The 16,391-nt window shown below is 47.1% G+C and overlaps 1 protein-coding gene across 3 annotated transcripts in view; it reads left to right on the top strand.

Annotated features, from left to right (window-relative positions):
- VMP1 (vacuole membrane protein 1) overlaps nt 1–16,391 on the top strand; it is a 54,398-nt gene that overhangs the window by 27,171 nt on the left and 10,836 nt on the right. For all 3 annotated transcript variants that reach the window (XM_050321559.1, XM_050321558.1, XM_050321557.1), the window contains 2 exons: nt 12,062–12,142; nt 15,241–15,357. In XM_050321559.1, coding sequence (XP_050177516.1) covers nt 12,062–12,142; nt 15,241–15,357 — 198 coding nt within the window. The remainder of the gene's footprint in view (nt 1–12,061; nt 12,143–15,240; nt 15,358–16,391) is intronic.

Below are 16,391 nucleotides of genomic sequence, written 5' to 3'. Positions count from 1 at the left end.
CAGCTCATCCCTTCCAGGTGACATTTACCTGGCCACTGACACCCTCAGTGTGTGTTCCCTCAGCAGCTTGAGGGATCTTTTCTCCTGAGGTGAAAATGCACCCGAGCTGAGTCCTTTGTTGTCACTCTCTCCTTCGTTCCAGCACAGTTTGCAACCCCTGCTCTCCATCAGTCAGATGGCTTGTGTTGTTCTTGTGGCTCAGTTGTCCTTCAGGTCAGGAGTTTGCATCCTGGTCACAAGTTACTGATGGTGTTTTAGAAGAAATTAAACGTTTTTTCCTCATTCTCCTTGCCACTGAATTTTTCCTCTGTGCTTTTTTTCCTTCTTATCCTGTTTTGTCTGCCACTGAGTTGAAATCAGTCATGAGACTGCTGTTACAAACCAGCAGATGCTCTTTAACATGCACTGATGTCTCTGAGCTCTTCTGCCAGGGGAGTTTTTTCCTGGAGATAAATATATATTTAATTTTTTTTTTTTCTCCTTCAAAAAATGGATGAAGCTTTTCCGTGAAAGTGGTTTGTCTGGAAATACTAAATGCACTCTAGTAATTCTAACAGTAAACCCTGTGTTTCCTGAGAGCCTCCCCCTCCTAGAAAGTTCCAGAGGGTTTTTCTGCTATTACAAATAGCAAATTCTTCTATTTTTTAAAAAAAGATGCAGCAAGGGGAAGGGGGGGGAGAGAAAAACATCTTCTTTGTTCTTTCCTCTCTCATCAATCTTTGCTTTGCGAAGTAACCCCCGAGTGCATCAAATCCCTAACTGCATAAAAATCGAGTTGTGGTTAAAAAACCCACCCCAAACCCTAGCAGTGAAAAAGCAGTGGAGCCCAGGAGTGGAGTCCCCGTGTTTGCTGAAGCTCTCCCAGCGAGTTCTGCGTGTGAGAGCAGGGTGGGAGCAGCCAGAGCTGGCTTCCAGGACGCACAGTAAGATTCTTGGGCAGGAGATATTTTTTGTTTTTTTGCTAGAGAGCATTTTTGTCAGGCCAGGCCAAACTATAGCTGTACTGACTGCCCAGAGTAAACAAGTGGCCTTGTGGAATTAATGGAGAAAAATGACGCTGTTATTTACCGCTACTTTTGATTTTTATTTCCTTGGCAGTGGGGTTTGGATCGAAACGTGTTGTTTTGTGGATGGATGGCCAGGGAGGAGGAAAAAAAAAAAAAAACCCAACAATCTTTCAAACCCCACTTGTGGTTTGGTTTCTATAAACTCTTTTAACATGAGGCTTTGACAATCTGATTAAATTGTATTGTGCTCATAAAACTGACAGTTCAGTTTTTTCCATTTGCTAATGTGACTTCCTTTTTTTTTTTTTTTGGCTCTGCCGGTGTTTTCGCTGGATGTCTGTGGGAGACAGGCCTGCCTTTCCTCTGACCTCTGCAAATCCCCATCTGCAGCACAGCTTATCACTGCCTGTCCTGTCATTTCCATCCAGGAACGGTGCTGATGCCTGGTTTTAAGTTGCTCATTACCCGTTTTGTTACCTCCAGCAGCTTCTCCCACTCTCCCCGGGGTGGGGGGCTTAAGGAAGTGTGACAAGTGTCCTGTTCCCTGGGGGATGCTCCACAGGCTCGTGGAGCCTCTCAGCATAAAGCTCTCCTTCTGGCCAGGCTTTTTGCAAGGCCTGGGAATGGCTGTTGGATTTGGAAGAAGAGCTGGGCTGCTCTTTGCCCACGAGGGCAGAGCCCGATGGTTGTGACGTGGCTGTTGTGCAGGGAGAGCCTGTGCTGCTGCTTCTCACAAACAATGGGAGTTTGGAGAAACAGATGAGCATCTTCTCTGGTGAGAATAGATCGTGCCTGTGACATCCAGCCCCAAGGATCTGGGGAGGGAGGGGGAATGTGCTGCTGGCTGGGCACTTCAAAAAAAAAAAAAAAAGAACAAAACAGCCAAAAAAAAGGATTAAACAGCAGAAAAGGTTCAGTGCTCCAGTCAGAGTTACACAGGGTAAAATGATAGTTACTTTAAGGAGTCTGTTGATGGATTTTCTGCCCTGAATGTCAGAGCTGAGTGACCTTGAGGCAGGTTTTGAGAGAGCTCTGTGGCCTGCAGGTGATGTGTGTGTGTCTTGCACTTCCCATGAGCACCTTCAGAAAAAGCCCCTGGTTTGAAAGGAACACTCACTTCTCCTTTCCCCCTGTCCCTGTGGGTGCTTCCAGTTACATAAAAGGGAGGGTTGGAGCTTCTTGTGCCTTTGCCCTGGAGAAGGAGGGTGGTTCTGCACTCTGGGCTGCTTCCCCTCCCAGATCTGTGAGCGCTCAGGGCAGCGTTTAAAAACCACCAGCGTCTAAAACAGTATCTGTGTCGCCCTTAACTCTCTTGCAGTGGCATTCCAGAGGCAGGCAGTGTTTTATCAGAGCTCCCCTTTTAGCCACAGGGAGTATCTCCAGTGCAGCAAGCTCTCAGTCAGGGGAGGTGGCTGCTGCTCAGTGCTGGGGCAGCAGATTGGTGATGACAGTGCACACATCCTTTGTTCAGCTCTGTGTCTCCACACACGTGTGCAGGGACTCTCTCTTGCTGGCTTGTTGAGTTTTCCCATCGTTTCTCTGTCAGGCTGAAACACTTAAAGCTGAGGGAGGTTCCTGGTGAAAGCCAAGCTTTTTAGAGCCTGCTGACAGTGCTGGGCCTGGCTGTGTCTTGGTACTCCTTGCTGATGAGGGGAAAGTACTGATATCTCCATGCATATCTAACCCTTAATGACTGTGAGTGTTTGGCTTCATTAAGTGGCACATTTTTAAGGACTAATGATTTACACACCGGGCTCTGCTCCTGTGCAGCCTCGGGGCAGCCAAATCCCCATGGAAAAATATTTTGGAGTTGCCTGTGTTACTATCAGCCACTGCTGTTTGTTTGCTTTCCAAGCTGGATCCTGCCCCTGGAAGAAGAGAGGCTTGGGAAGGGGTTAAATCCATGGAAATGCTGGGGGCTGCAGCGGGGCGGGTTTGGAAATGACTGGGTGCCATCTGCACGCTGGGTGTCAGTTGTTGCTGGGACCTGTTTTTTGCCTCCACTGAACCTTTGCTGGTTGTGGTTTGTCTGGCCATCACATGACTTCTCTGAAAATTCCCCCTCCCCTCCATTTCCAGTAAACTGTTTGAACAGGAGTGACTCAGACTGAAACCAGCTTCCCTGTAACCACAGGGCTTGGTAAAGAATTTGTCAACGTGGACTCAAGAGGGTTTGTATTAAACCGAGCTTGCAACTGCTTGGGGTTGCGTCAGGAGCTCCACAGAGCGACTTCCTGCCCTGCAAGGAGTTAAACTGATGAACTTTTGCGATAGTGACACTTGGACACACGTTAATCCCATCTTTCCAGCGTTCCTGAGAGCCTCCCCCCCCTCCTCCCCTTCGGCTGGATCGCTGCTTTTCCACCTCTTCGCGTGGGGTTTTGTCTCTGCAGAGGCAGAGCAAAGTCCTGCCACACCCAGCCCAGCGCTGTGTTCTGACACGGCACGGTGACTTCACTCCCGTGGAATGGCTCCATTCCACTAATGAGCACAATCTTAGTTAATTAGCAGGCTAAGAGGTGGCCAAATTAAAAACGGATCTCTCCCGTGATTCAATTCACAGCTACTCTCGGATAGGTTTCCTGCTTGGAAAGGGTTCTCTGTTTGCTGGCTGGTTGAATCAACATTTAAGGGTATTTGGTGCAAGGGAAAAAAAAAAGAAGTTAAAGCAGACCACAAGCAGATTTTTATAAAGCCCTTATCACAAAAATGGAAGTACAATGACTGGGAAACCTCAACTTCTTTTTTTTTTTTTTTTTTTTTTTTAATTTTTGCTTTCCCAGAACTAACTTGTTTAAACTGAACATCAGATTCCACTCATGGTTTCTCTTGCTCAGTCTTCCAGTCACCCCCTTCCCTCATCAGCTTCCCCTCTTCATTAATTGTGCTGCAATTAATGGGTGGTCATCAGGAGGCTGGTCCTATTTGATGCCTTGTTTTGTTAATTAGTTAATCTTGCCTCTCTAATCTGTAATTAAATAGAAATTCAAATCTAATCAACCCTCGAAGCTTCACTGTAGAACTCTGTACCAGTGAGGTGGTGAAGTGACAGGGAACTGATAAAGTGTGGTGGGTTTTCCACAGGCAGCGTAACCCAGAATGATCTGAGTCGAAATAGGTCCTGAAATGAGTCAATGAAAGCTTTAAATAAGGGAACCTCATCTCGAGAACTTCCTGAGAAAAGAGGTAGCAAAGAGTTAATCGAGGCCAGAGGGGAGACAATGGGAGCTGTGAGTAACCCTGAGTGTGTGAGCAGCTCTGGGCACTGGCAGGAGCACTGATTGTCCTGTTCCTCTGCACACCTGCTCAGATGGGGGAAAATCCAGCAGTGAGAGCTGCATTTACTAATCCTGATGGTGAGCTGGAGGTGACTTTCTGACATTCTGCTGCAAAGGCCTCTTTGTGGCAACGCCTGTTCCCTCAAAACTCGCTCACACAGCCCCCTGTTATCTCAGTGCTCGGTGTGTCAGGGCAGAAATCAGAAGTTAGGGGAGAAATCCGAATCACTCTGCGACATTTTCACTCAGTGTCAGGTCAGGAGGGTTTGGTTTTTTCAGTGACAAATTTCTCACTTGACAACACAAATGAGAAATGACACAAATGAGAAATGACATCCCCAGGGGTGCTGGAGATTTTGGAATCAGGTAGTTGAATTGTGCCCTTGGATTTGCATGCTCTGCTCTGGGTGTGTTGGGAATGCCCAACACGAGTTCTTAAGGGGGAAAATCTGGTCCTAAATAATTGATATTTCGCTCCCTGGTGTTCCCAGAAAGACCAAAAAACGGTCAAAAGTTGGGTCAGAAAAGCTGCTTCAAAGTATTTTTTTTTCAGGGAGAGCCTTCAATAACTGATAGAAATGACTTAGAATGTCATAACCAAGAAAATGGCTCCTTTCCTCCCCCCCTGCCCTTGCTCCAGACACTGTTTAAATATCTGTGTTGTACAATAGTCTGGTATGCAGAGCACTTGGAGCTGTCTGGGAACCCCTGAGGGAGAGCTTTGCTCAGAAGGGCCCATGGGGCTCTCAGGGAGGACTTGTGTGTGCTGGGGAAGAAGTTCCTCACTTCTCTTCTACTAGTCATTTTGTTTTGGTGTGTGGCTTTTAATCCTTAAGTTCTTTGTGGAGAAACTGTATTATTTTTTTTTCAGTGCTGATGGCTCTTCTCAGGTTTGTCAGAGCTTGAAAAAGTCAGTTGGTTATCAAAGCTCAATAATCTGGTTGTCAAAAATCCCTTCCTTTGCTGGTGGTGGTGGTGGCTGAAGCCCAGCAATAACTTCCTTCACCCCAGCAGTTGGGAGCAATTCCTTACAGCACCTGGGGCTGAAACGGCCTGAAAATGGGACCTGATTGGTTTTAGTTGGATTTTAATGGAATTGCTGTGAGTTTGAGGGAGCTGTGGCCACGATAACGAGCTGGAGCTGCAGCTTGGAGGGGTTTGGGGAGGCTGTGCCAGCCAAACTGTGACTGAGAGAGCGGAGGCTGCAGAGCTTGGGGGCTGCCTGTGGGAACCAGAGGGAGCAGAGGCTCTTCCTCTCCACTCCTCTCTCTAGGTGGCTGTGGGATCTTGTGGTGGAATGACAGGAAAACTCATCTTGAGTGGACCCTGAGGCAATTTCCAGCCCAGCCTTCTGCTCAGAGCGTTTGTCCAAGGCTCGGGTTCCTCAGGGACTGTCAGGCCTGCTCTGGGAGCCCTCAGGACCAGGGGGCTGCTCAACCTCCCTGGGACGTCTGACCCTGCTCACTGTGACGTCTCCTGCGAGGTGTGAAGAGAAAGTAGTGCTTTAGTGAGGAAAGTCATGGTTTCACTTCGTGTTTTTGAGCAAAAGTGCAGGGTGTCCAGGTGGCCACCTGGCTGCTGTGGCTGCACAGCCCGCGGTGAGGAGCAGAGGTGGCAGGGGATGTGGTTACAGGGGCCTCTGCCCTGCAGGACACGTCTGATAAGACTGAAAGGACAAGCTCCTTCCTCTTCCTTCGGGCCATTTCCTTTAATTGTGTCTTATTCTTTACAGAATTTCTTTATTCTCACAGTATGAAGCAAAAGGGCTTTTTCTGGGGAAGGCTGAGAGCCTCAGTTCTGGCTGGGGGAAATGCTGGCTTAAATTTGAGTTCCAGGCTCGCTGACTCGGGTCTGTCATTTCTACCACCGCTTCTAAAGTCTGAGGACAGGTTTAACTGTGTTTTCTGTGGAGAGAACCTTCAGTTTTTCTGACACCAGAACTGATTGTAGTTCCTCCTGTGTCTGAGTTTCCAAACTCAGAAGTCCCAAAGAGGAGCACCTTCCCCATGATCCCTGGGATTGCAGCATCGCCCTGAGCACGCAGCCCAGCCTCAAGAATCTGAGCACAAACAGATGTGGAAATAGGGCTGTGTGCTCCCCTCACAGTCTGTATCCAGCATTCCCGGCCTCTGAAAGGCTGGTGGAAGAATTCACCTGTACATCTGATTGGGATTTGTGTGTGATCCCTGCTGTGTGTTCATCCTTGTCTGTAAATATCCTCAGAATTGGTTGGAAGTGTTACCACCCTTGAGTGCTGAGGCCTCTGACAGTTGAGTGAGGCTCTCCTGGCTCTCCACAGTCCCTTGGTACAGCCTGTGAGGCCAAGGCCCTGTTTCCTTGCTGATCATTTTAAAACAGTGTTTCCATGTTCAACAGGGATTTGTTTTTCTCCTGCAACTTCTCCACGATCACCCAATTGCTTTTCCAGAATTGAATGTCCCAGAAAACCCCAGCCTTTTTGTGGAGTGTATCTTATTTCCTTCCCAGGCTTAGCACCTGGAATGTCTGTTCTGTGCCTGTTGGTGTGTAAGTACCTTTCTATTATCTAATTTCAGTTCTTGCTTAGTTCTGCCACCTTCCCTTGGCTGCTTCCAGCAATCCTTGGAAACCTTCTCCAGCTCTCTCCTTTGACAGCTCAGTTTCCCAGACAGGACCTTTCTTTCCCGAATTTCTGAGTGTGAGAAGTAGGTTTAAACCTTACCCCTCTCACCCTCTGCTCTCCAGGCATCAGGGTGGAAATGCCCCCCTCCTTTGCACTAAGCTGGAATCACTTTGGAGAAAGCTGGAATAGAGATCCAGAGCCCTTCCCGTGCAGGCTGAAGTGTCAGGAGTCACTGGAGCTGATGGAGTGGGAGGTCATGAGCCACAAGCAAAACATTCCTGCTTGTAAATTCCTCGGAGATCCATTCCCTTTGGTGTCTTGTGTGAAATGGTCACTGAGGGATGAACTGTTGGCTGGGTTTGATCCCTGTTCTCACCTTCTCTCCAGGTTGCTCTGCAGGGATGTGTGCTGGGACCTCTGAGGAGCTGCTCCCCTGCAGTTAATCCATTATTCCAGTGAGTTAATAATTCTTCCCAGTCCTCTGAAATCCTGGAATCCGCTGCCTGACCACAAATGGTCATTCTCCCATAAGTTGTGTTTGATTCCATTGTGTTGGGACAGAAAGCCAGAAGAAACAAAATCCTGTGCAGCTCATTTTTAACATAACTCAGCTGTTTACATAAAGAGGGGCACTGTCTGTGTAGGCAGCTCTTTAAATGTTAAGGAATCTATAATTTGGATAATCTGAGGCGGTGCCTTCCCCCATGGGCTTCAATCTTTGGGGGGAAAAGCGTTCTCCTCTTGAGCTTGTTATTTGGGTGGTTTCGCTTCTTCCAGTAGGAAAATGCTGTAACAGGGATATAAATTATAGTCAGACCTTAAAGGAATGCCCACTTCATCACATTCCAGGCCCACATTTGGACTGGGGAGTCTGCCCTGGGATGAACATCCATCTCAGCAGCAGCTTCAGTGCCCTGCTGGGTTTGGGGCACCATCGAGGTGCAGCACATTCCCTTCAGGTCTCTCTTTGCCTTGTTGTCCTCTCCGTGTTCCTCCACGCTCCTGTTTTCCTCTCAGATAACAAATCCTGTGTAACCCCCTTCCAGGCCCTCCAGAAATGTATTTTTGACTCGCTCAGGGCACCATCTGCCAGATGATGAATATCCTGCTGGAGCAGTTCCATGAATGCGTCACTGACGTCCCCCCATCCCACATTAAGGCCCAGGGTGATCTGATGAGTAGGGAACACGTACACGATGGACTGGGGATGCAATTTACTGTCAAATGTTCCTTCCCTTCTTCTGGAAAGTGCTTGAGATATTTACAGCAGAAAAAAAACCAAATGGAGAGAAGTTTTTCCTCAAATCCCAGGAAGTTTGGGTCCTGCCTTTCAGGGATTGAGCTGGTTTGTGATGGGAGGGGGTCGTGGCTTTCCTGATGCTCCTAAAATCTGATGGCAGCTCCAGGCTGGAGAATATAAACTGTTACATGGTATAATCTGGGCAGGCTTTTGAGAAGAGGTCTCTGGGGAAGTGTTCAGGTTGTTCCTGTAGGGATTATTCAGATTTCCTTGGTACCATCAACTGGCTCCCTGTGGCTCCATCAACCATCTTGGAGAGGAGATAAAAAGAGGCTTCACAATTTCACTGTGAACAACAAACTGTGGCTCTTCTGCTTCCTGGTAATAACTCAGTGTTAGGGAGGAAAGAGGGGGGAAATGACTGATTAAACCATAAAATGATACTTGTCTTGTCTAAATCCAGCGAGGAGTTTGTTCCTCACTCCGAGGCAGAGGAGCTTGTGCAACTCCACCCAGGGAGAAAGAGAGAGAGAGATTAAATTCTAAATGGAGGAAAACAGAGGGGTGGGCTGAAGCCTTGCAGTTGAGATTGCCTGTTGTGTAGTCAGGATTCACTGTCAGCAAGGACATTTTCCCAGGGACAGAAGCTCCCTGTTTGCTCCCTGAGGCCCCTTCGAAGGAGGCTCGTTGTGGTAAATCCCACTTTGCAGCAGAAAATGTCACTCCTCTTCTCTGCCCCCTTCGTTTTGGAGGTGTGGGAGGGTTTTTTTGGTTGGTTTGTTTTATTTTGTTGGGATCCATGAAAGGATCAAACCTTCCCCTTTGCCTGGGGTTTGAGCAGATCCAACCCCCCCTTCGGGCTGGGCCTGGTGAATCAGCTCCTCACCCCTGACCTTTTGTGCCTCTCCTGTCCCCCCCAAGTCGTGGGGATGTGATGATTAACCCAGTGAAATCATGTTTAATCATCCCACCTCCCTCTGCAGAGCTCACAGGAAACGGATTTCCAACCCCCCCCCCCGAAAAAAAACCAACCCAAACCATCTCCTAAAAGGAACACGGCGAGCTAAAATGTCCTAAAAAGAATGAATCACATTTAGCTGGGAGGCCACTCTAGAGCCTTTAATTTGGGGGCAAAATGTGGTGCCTGTAAGTAGCTGGACTTTTCTCTTTTTTTCATATATATATATATATAAAAATATAAATTTATACAATTAATTTTTTGTAAGCGCCGAAAGTCGTTTGGTCTCAAATGATTAAAAAAAAAAATTAAAAATAAAATAAAAGATCGTTTCACAAATGTGAAAATATCAGAGAATATAAAAAAAAAAAAAATTGTGAAATAGGTAAAATTGTGAAACTGGGGGTTGTTTTGGCGGAGAAATGAAACTCTGGAGGGGTTTTATTGTTGCAGATGTCGCAAAGAGTTGGAAAACAAGAGGTTTAAGGAAGGGAGCAAACGGAAATAGCTGTGAATTTGTTTCATAAAGGCCGTGCCCAGCCTGTAAATGGGTAGTTTTGTGGCAAACCTGGGGGTTTATCACCCTGCAAATTATTCCTGCCCCTGATTGTGTTGTAAAAATGCACTGTCTGTATTTCTGATGGTTTTTGGGATTAAATTGTAGGAAATAGGGGAATAAAAAAAAAAAAATCCTTAATTTGTCTTTTGGCTTATTTAGAAAGTTTGAAAAAAAAAAAAAAAGGTTGAAAGCTTGAAAACCTGAAAAAAGTTCTGGAAAAAACTTCCAAAAGTTTGAAAAAAAGGGGAAAAAAAGAAAAAAAAGAAAAGAAATTAAAAGTTCTGGAGTGAGATTTTTAGAACTTAAAAATGTGCATTCTATGGAGGCAATGTAAACTATTAATATTATTAAAATTAAGATAGAATATTAATTATTATATATTAATGTCACTATAATATTATATAATAATATCAATAATAATTATTAATATTATTTAACTGGAGGGAAGAAATTAGTTTGAAGGCAGCCTTGAGTTTTGCAGCAATCAAGAAATGTGGGTGAGCAGAACCTGTTTTTTTTAAAATAGTTTGATTAAAAATGTTGCACTGGGCTTGCCCTCGGTTAATAAAAGTCAATTTATACATAATTATAATGCTATATTTTATTTAAAATGAAGTGTCAGTTTATAGGTCGTTGGCTGGAGAGTTTATTTCCAGTTTCTGTGACAATTAATACAGAAAATTAAAACAAAGACACTTCGCAGTGAGATTTGTGGAGCTGTGGGGAAAAAAATAAATTCATTTATTGGCTTAGAAAAATGAAAATATTGTTCCAACCTCTGAGAATTGAGAAATAAGGGGGGAAAAATCGGGCACTGGAACAGGTTTTCCACAGACAGGGATAATTCCCTTTATTCCATTTATTCCATTTTATAATCAGAGATTCGGGCCATGAGGGGCAACTCCTGCTCAAAGGGAGCAAATTCCCCCTCCCAGAATATTCCAGAGGGGTTTTATATTCTCCTTAAGATTAAAATAAAATTATTTGCAATTAGGAAATCTCATTTATTTGGCTTTTTTTTTTTTTTCCTTTCAGTTGAAGGATTTGCTTTGATTTGTTTTACTTTCCCAAACATTAAGAATAACAAATAGAATTATCCAATGACTTTAATTTGAGAATTTGACTGTTTTAAAGCACAGGAATGGGAAAAAAATAAAGCTAATACTTGGAAAAGGGGTGTAAAATTAGCAAATGGTTTTAGCACAGATTTATTACTATTTTTTTTTAATCTGCCATAAAGATTTGAAATAAATAAAGAATTGAAATAAAATGCCAAATAATTGTAGTTTTCTTGCCCTGCTGTGTAGGATTGAAGGTTTCACCAGAACTGTGGCAGAGTTAAAGTGGCAGAAATTTAAACTTCCTGCATTATCCTGGCGTTGCTTTAATCAATAATTAATGACCTTTTAAACTCTCCAGTTCAGGGGTAAAATGTGGAATTTCGGATACCGTTCGTTATTGATCCAAGTCATTTCCTTGTGTAATTTCTCTGATATTTTCCCACAAAACATTAATGTGTGGTTATTGCTCCTGCAAAATCAGCTTTTTATCTCTTCTTTGTAGGATTTCAAACCAGAATTAATCATTATTTTTTCGTGTTTGCTGTTCCCAAAGATATTCCCAGCTCTCTGTGCCTCCCGTGGGCTGAGCAGGGAATTCCTGACCCTCCTTTTCACTTCTGGGACAGTTTTGCCTCCAAACGATTTTATCCTCTTGTAAATTCACTTCTCCCATTCAAAGAAGCTGCTTGAGAGAACATTTTTGCTCTTTAACGTTTTATAACAATTTTATAATAAAATTTATCTTTATTTTTGGGTGTTTTTTTGCTCCTGAGCATTTGGCAAACTCTGAGCCTCGGGGGGAAGTTCTGATCCCAAAATAAAGGCACGTTCTGAGCCTGTCACTGGGACTGCACCTTCCCTGCTTTTAATGGATCTCAGCTCCAGCTTCCTGGATTTTAAAGGAATTTTACAAGTCTGTTGGAGCCAGTACCTGGAATTGGGGGGGGGGGTTTGCTGAAGATCCTGGGCTTGAGGGAACAGAAATAATGGGATTATTGTGTTTGAGAAGGAACCTTTTGGACACTGAAGGAATTCCTTCCCTCTGCTCCCTTAAGGAAGGAGGCACAAGCAGTGCTGGAATTTCAACGAGAGGGGGAAATAAATCCTGGAAAACCTGTTCCCAAAGCTGGGGGGGCAGCTGGAAAACCAAACCCAGTGGATGTGGGTGGTCAGAGTCCCACCCGGAGCACTGGGAATATCCCCCTCCCCCCTCCCAGCCCAGGGCTCCAGCCTGGCCTTGTTGGTTTGAAATTCCTCCCAATTCCTGGGGAGAAAAATCCCAAAGCAAGGAGGGCACGGGAAGCACACACAGATCTGGGATTTGCCTCAGGAATGCTTTGGTTTTCCTCCCTGCAGGACTTCGCTTCCCGGGCCAAGCTGGCCGTGCAGAACCTGGTGCAGAAGGTTGGATTCTTTGGGATCCTGGCCTGTGCTTCGGTGAGTTTGGGCTGGGAATGGGGGGGATTTCTGGGCACAGCTGGGATGTTTTTGCCATGGAATTCGTTGTTTGCTGGTTCTGTGCCCTCTGGAGGGCTCAGGGAAACGGGATTGTCGTGGGGCTGGCAGGTACAAGAACAGGGAGAAACCCCAGTCCTGGCTAGAACCAAACACAGGGAATTCTGCATAAAAACACAGCTGATTTATTATCCCTTCCTTCAGCTGCACCCCTGGGCTGGTTCTCCTTAGGAGGGGATGAGGTTGGGATGGTTGTGTCTCCTCCTTAACCCATCAGACCCCAAAGGTGCAGCACCAGTGCTTTATCATTGAAAAAAGATTAATTAATTAATCCTCTGGTTCAGCCTGGAGTGGGGAAACCTGGAAGAACAGGGCAGTTCACTGAGGATTCCAGAGGTTTGTCCAGGTGAGGAAAACTGACAAGACATTCCTAAAATTCCAGAAGTGTGGATGTCCCTGTTTCAGGCCAGGAATTCCCCCTGCACTGGATGTTGGGACCTGTCTTGGGAATCTCCTGGAGCCCTGCTAGGGTTTCTTTAGGTGTTTGTGTTCAAGGTGACAGTGCTTGGCATCCTCAAATCCAGTGGCTCACATGGATTGAAGGGTGGAAAAACACCCCCTGTGATCCTAAAGCTGCTCTGGGGAACCAGGAGGGAAATGTCAGTCCTGGCTCTTGAGCTACGAACTGCTGGTGGATTGTTTTCCCTCCGAGCAGCAGATGAGGGGAGCACCCCCAGGGAGGGGGTTCCAGTGCTTGCAGTAGGATAATGCTGTTCTTTGGGAGTAGAAAAGGATGGAATTTGAGGTTGAAGTGTCTCTCTGGAATCTTGATGCAGACTGGGAGGAATGGTGTGCTTTGCTCATCCCACACAGACGGTGGGATGTGATCACAGGGAAGGCAGTGCAGGTCCCCCGTGGTCCCATTCCTGTGGGGTAAGCACAGCCTTAGGGTGAGGTGTTCATCCCACACCTGTCCAGCACCTCCCCATTCCCTGAACTGTGGAGATGACAACACCAAGTGTTACTCAAACGGGAGCTGGAGAGAATTCCTGGGCTTGGAGTTGCTGCAGGGAGCTGCTGTTCCCTAAGCTTTTCAGCTGGCTGCAGGTTACAGACTGATCCTAAATCTTCCCAGCCCTCAGGCTGCTCCTTTCCTTCCCTTCCTTCCCTCCTCTGACTCACTGTGACCTAGGGGACATTTCTGTGACCTGGGGCACATCCCTGTGACCTGGGGCTCATCCCTGTCCCAGCACCAGGAGTGGGGATAAATGGAGAACCTGAGGAAGGAGCTGGTGAACAGGAGAGGGGACCTGTAAACACTTGGTAGCTCCTGCTGAGTAATTCCTAAACATCTGCTGAGCTTCTTCCCTGCTCCTGCCCCGGGATACGCTTGAGGATTTGTTGATGTGTTTACTGAGCAGCTGTGAAAAGGGAGAGGCCCCGGGCAAAAATAGGGATGCAGAGCTGGGAAAAACAGGGCTGCAGAGCTGTGTGTTTGTGTGGCACCTGAGGGAGGGGAAGGCAGAGAAGGGCAGCCCCCCACGAGCTTCTCTTGCTGCTCCCCTGTGTGCTGGAAGGGGTCTCCTTCACTTACAACTGGCATCTTCCTGGAGGATTTTAGGCAGGGTTTTCTGGGATGTGTTTTTTGTGGCTGGAGGACTTTTCCCAAAGCGGGGATCCTGTCCCAGCTGTCGAGTTGTGGCTTCAAAATGCTACAGAAAAGCACCATCAAACTGGAAATTAAAACTCTGTGAGTTCACCCAGCCAGGTTGAGCGAGTGCAGCGCTGCTGAGTGGCAGTCAGGGAGCCCCAGGATTGTCCTGAGCCTGTGTCTGTGGAAAGGCAGCTCTGGGGAAGGAACAAAGCAAGAATCAGCCCTGAGTGCCCTCCCTGGGACTTGGGAGAATTCGCCCTCCTGGCTTTGGGGGTTTTTGGCAGCTCTGTCCGTGTGTGTTTTCAAAGCCAAGCCCAGGAACACCCCCTTGGGGCCTTGGGGACCTTCTGGGTGTCTGTTCAGAGCAGGGCTGACCCCACAGCCCCTGCCCAGAGCATCGACACCTGCGGTGAACCCCCAAAACCCCTCCAAGCACCCGGCCCCGAACACCCTGGAGCTGGGGGGGCACCAATTCACCAGCTCCTTGCCCAGAGCAGCTGCCCCAGGGCAGGGCCTTGGGGTGGAGCCCATCCAGGGACCGTTCTGGGCACGATCAGAGCCCGTTTCAGGTTTCTCCCTCTGCAGGTGCTGCTGTGGGTGCTCATAAATCTGAATTGCTGGGCTGGAACAGCCCAGTCCAGCCCTGCTTGGCTTTCCCCCACACTGCAGGTGCCTGGTCAGCCCTGGCAGTGCTGTTATCCTTTCTCCTTCACCAATCCTCACCCTTTATTCCATTATCCATGGAACAAAACACCCCCAGTCCTGCAGTTTGTTACCCCAGTACCACGCTGCTCCTGTGCTTCCCACCCTCTCCTCAGACACTGCCCCTTCACTGCAGGCTGAAAGGTTGGAATTTGGAGACTTTCTTGGTTTCATTTCAAAAATATTTTACAGATAGTATCACAATACCAAAAGTCAAGCCAACAGTTTAATGATAATAAAAAAGGCGTTTAATTTTAAATGAAATGCATATGCTTCATAAAATCTAATCAGTGCTTTTAAACTGGATACATATGACTGTAAATGCCAGTTTTTAGTGTAGTTTCTCAGCTGGAAATCACTGGGGATCAGTTGGAGCACTGGCTTCCAAGAGTGATGTGCCTGTCAGGGAGAAAAGTTGATAAATCACTCGAAATGGCTTTGCTGTGGTTTCTGTGCTTTTCACATGGAAAACTTTCCGCTGGCTTTTGTCAGGATGCAGGGGTAAGGAGGGACCCTGAGAATGGGACTGTCTGGGCCGTGGTGGAGCTGAATCCCAGAGTTATGTGGTGTGACAGCAGCATTTCTGTAGCTCCTGAGCCCCAGGAGCTTTGGACCGAGCTGGAGAAAGGCAAACTGCTCATTCCTCAGGGTTTCAGAGCCTGTGGTGCCCCTGCTCACCCCAGTGTGTGCTGAATCCCTGAACCTCTTCCCTTTCCCTCCGCAGATCCCGAACCCCCTGTTCGACCTGGCCGGGATAACGTGCGGCCACTTCCTCGTTCCCTTCTGGACCTTCTTCGGGGCCACCCTGATTGGCAAAGCCGTCATCAAAATGCACATCCAGGCAAGTGCTGCCCCTCCCTCGGCCCTTGGGGGTGCTGGGGGAGCCTTTTCTCCTCCTCTGAGTTACTCCCTGATGCCTGTGGAGTCCCCCTGAGCCCGACCTGAAGGAATGGGAATTAATTTGGTGCTTCACAATCAGAGGATCTGCTGGGGCTCCACGTGAGTCATTCCTAGCCCGGGAGGAAGGAGCTCTGTGCTGACCCGCTCAGGAAATTGGTGGTTGCCCTGGTGTGGTCAGTGCTGCACCATGAGCTGTGTCTCTCTCTGGGGTGTTTTTGGTTTTTTAACACAGTGCCTGTACCTCTGTTGCTTGGAAATCTCTGCTGTCACTGCATTAAAATAGCAGAGCCTTTTAGTATAAAATTACTCCTGTAATGACCTCACCAAGCTGCTTTAAAGATCTTTTGCCCCAAACAGGAGATTTCAATCTTCAACTTTTTTTCCTCCCATCGTTTTTGTAAATGGTTGTTTTGCTCTGCCCAGCCCTTTAACAGAAAACAACAAATAGATTTGGCACTGCTCTCATTGACTGTGATGGAACAGCTTTTCCTCCACACTTATTTTTGTATTATCTGAATTTTCCTGCTTTTAAATCTCTGGTGCTGTTTGAATGTGTTCTGGCAGCACAGGAAAGTGAAATAGCATCTGATCAATATTCCTTTTATTGCTTTAATTGCCCTGTTCAGCTCCCACAGTGTTTGCTGTGTAATTTATGGTGCTCCACGCTCGGATCACGTGGAAGTGCAAAACCATTTCCCAGTGTCTTGCACAGTTGGTAAATCATCTGATTTTTGTAACAGGCCCAGCTATTAGAATTCCCTTTTTTTCAAGCACACTGTTGTGCAATGGCCCCGAGTTTTGGAGTGATCTGGCTGAACTTGGAATTTAGGAAATGTGAGAGTCATGGAAAAGGCCTCTCATGAAGTGTTCTCCAGACAGGGAGCAGTGACTGGAGCAGTGGCCATCCCGGAGCTGCTTTGAACTGGGCTCTTCCTCGGGGCCACAGGATCCTCTGGTTGGAGTCACATCCCCTGT

This window comes from Myiozetetes cayanensis, unplaced genomic scaffold, assembly GCF_022539395.1.
Source record: "Myiozetetes cayanensis isolate MyiCay16 unplaced genomic scaffold, myiCay2020 scf27, whole genome shotgun sequence".
Taxonomy (NCBI): domain Eukaryota; kingdom Metazoa; phylum Chordata; class Aves; order Passeriformes; family Tyrannidae; genus Myiozetetes; species Myiozetetes cayanensis.
This window is presented reverse-complemented; position numbering and strand designations above follow the sequence as displayed.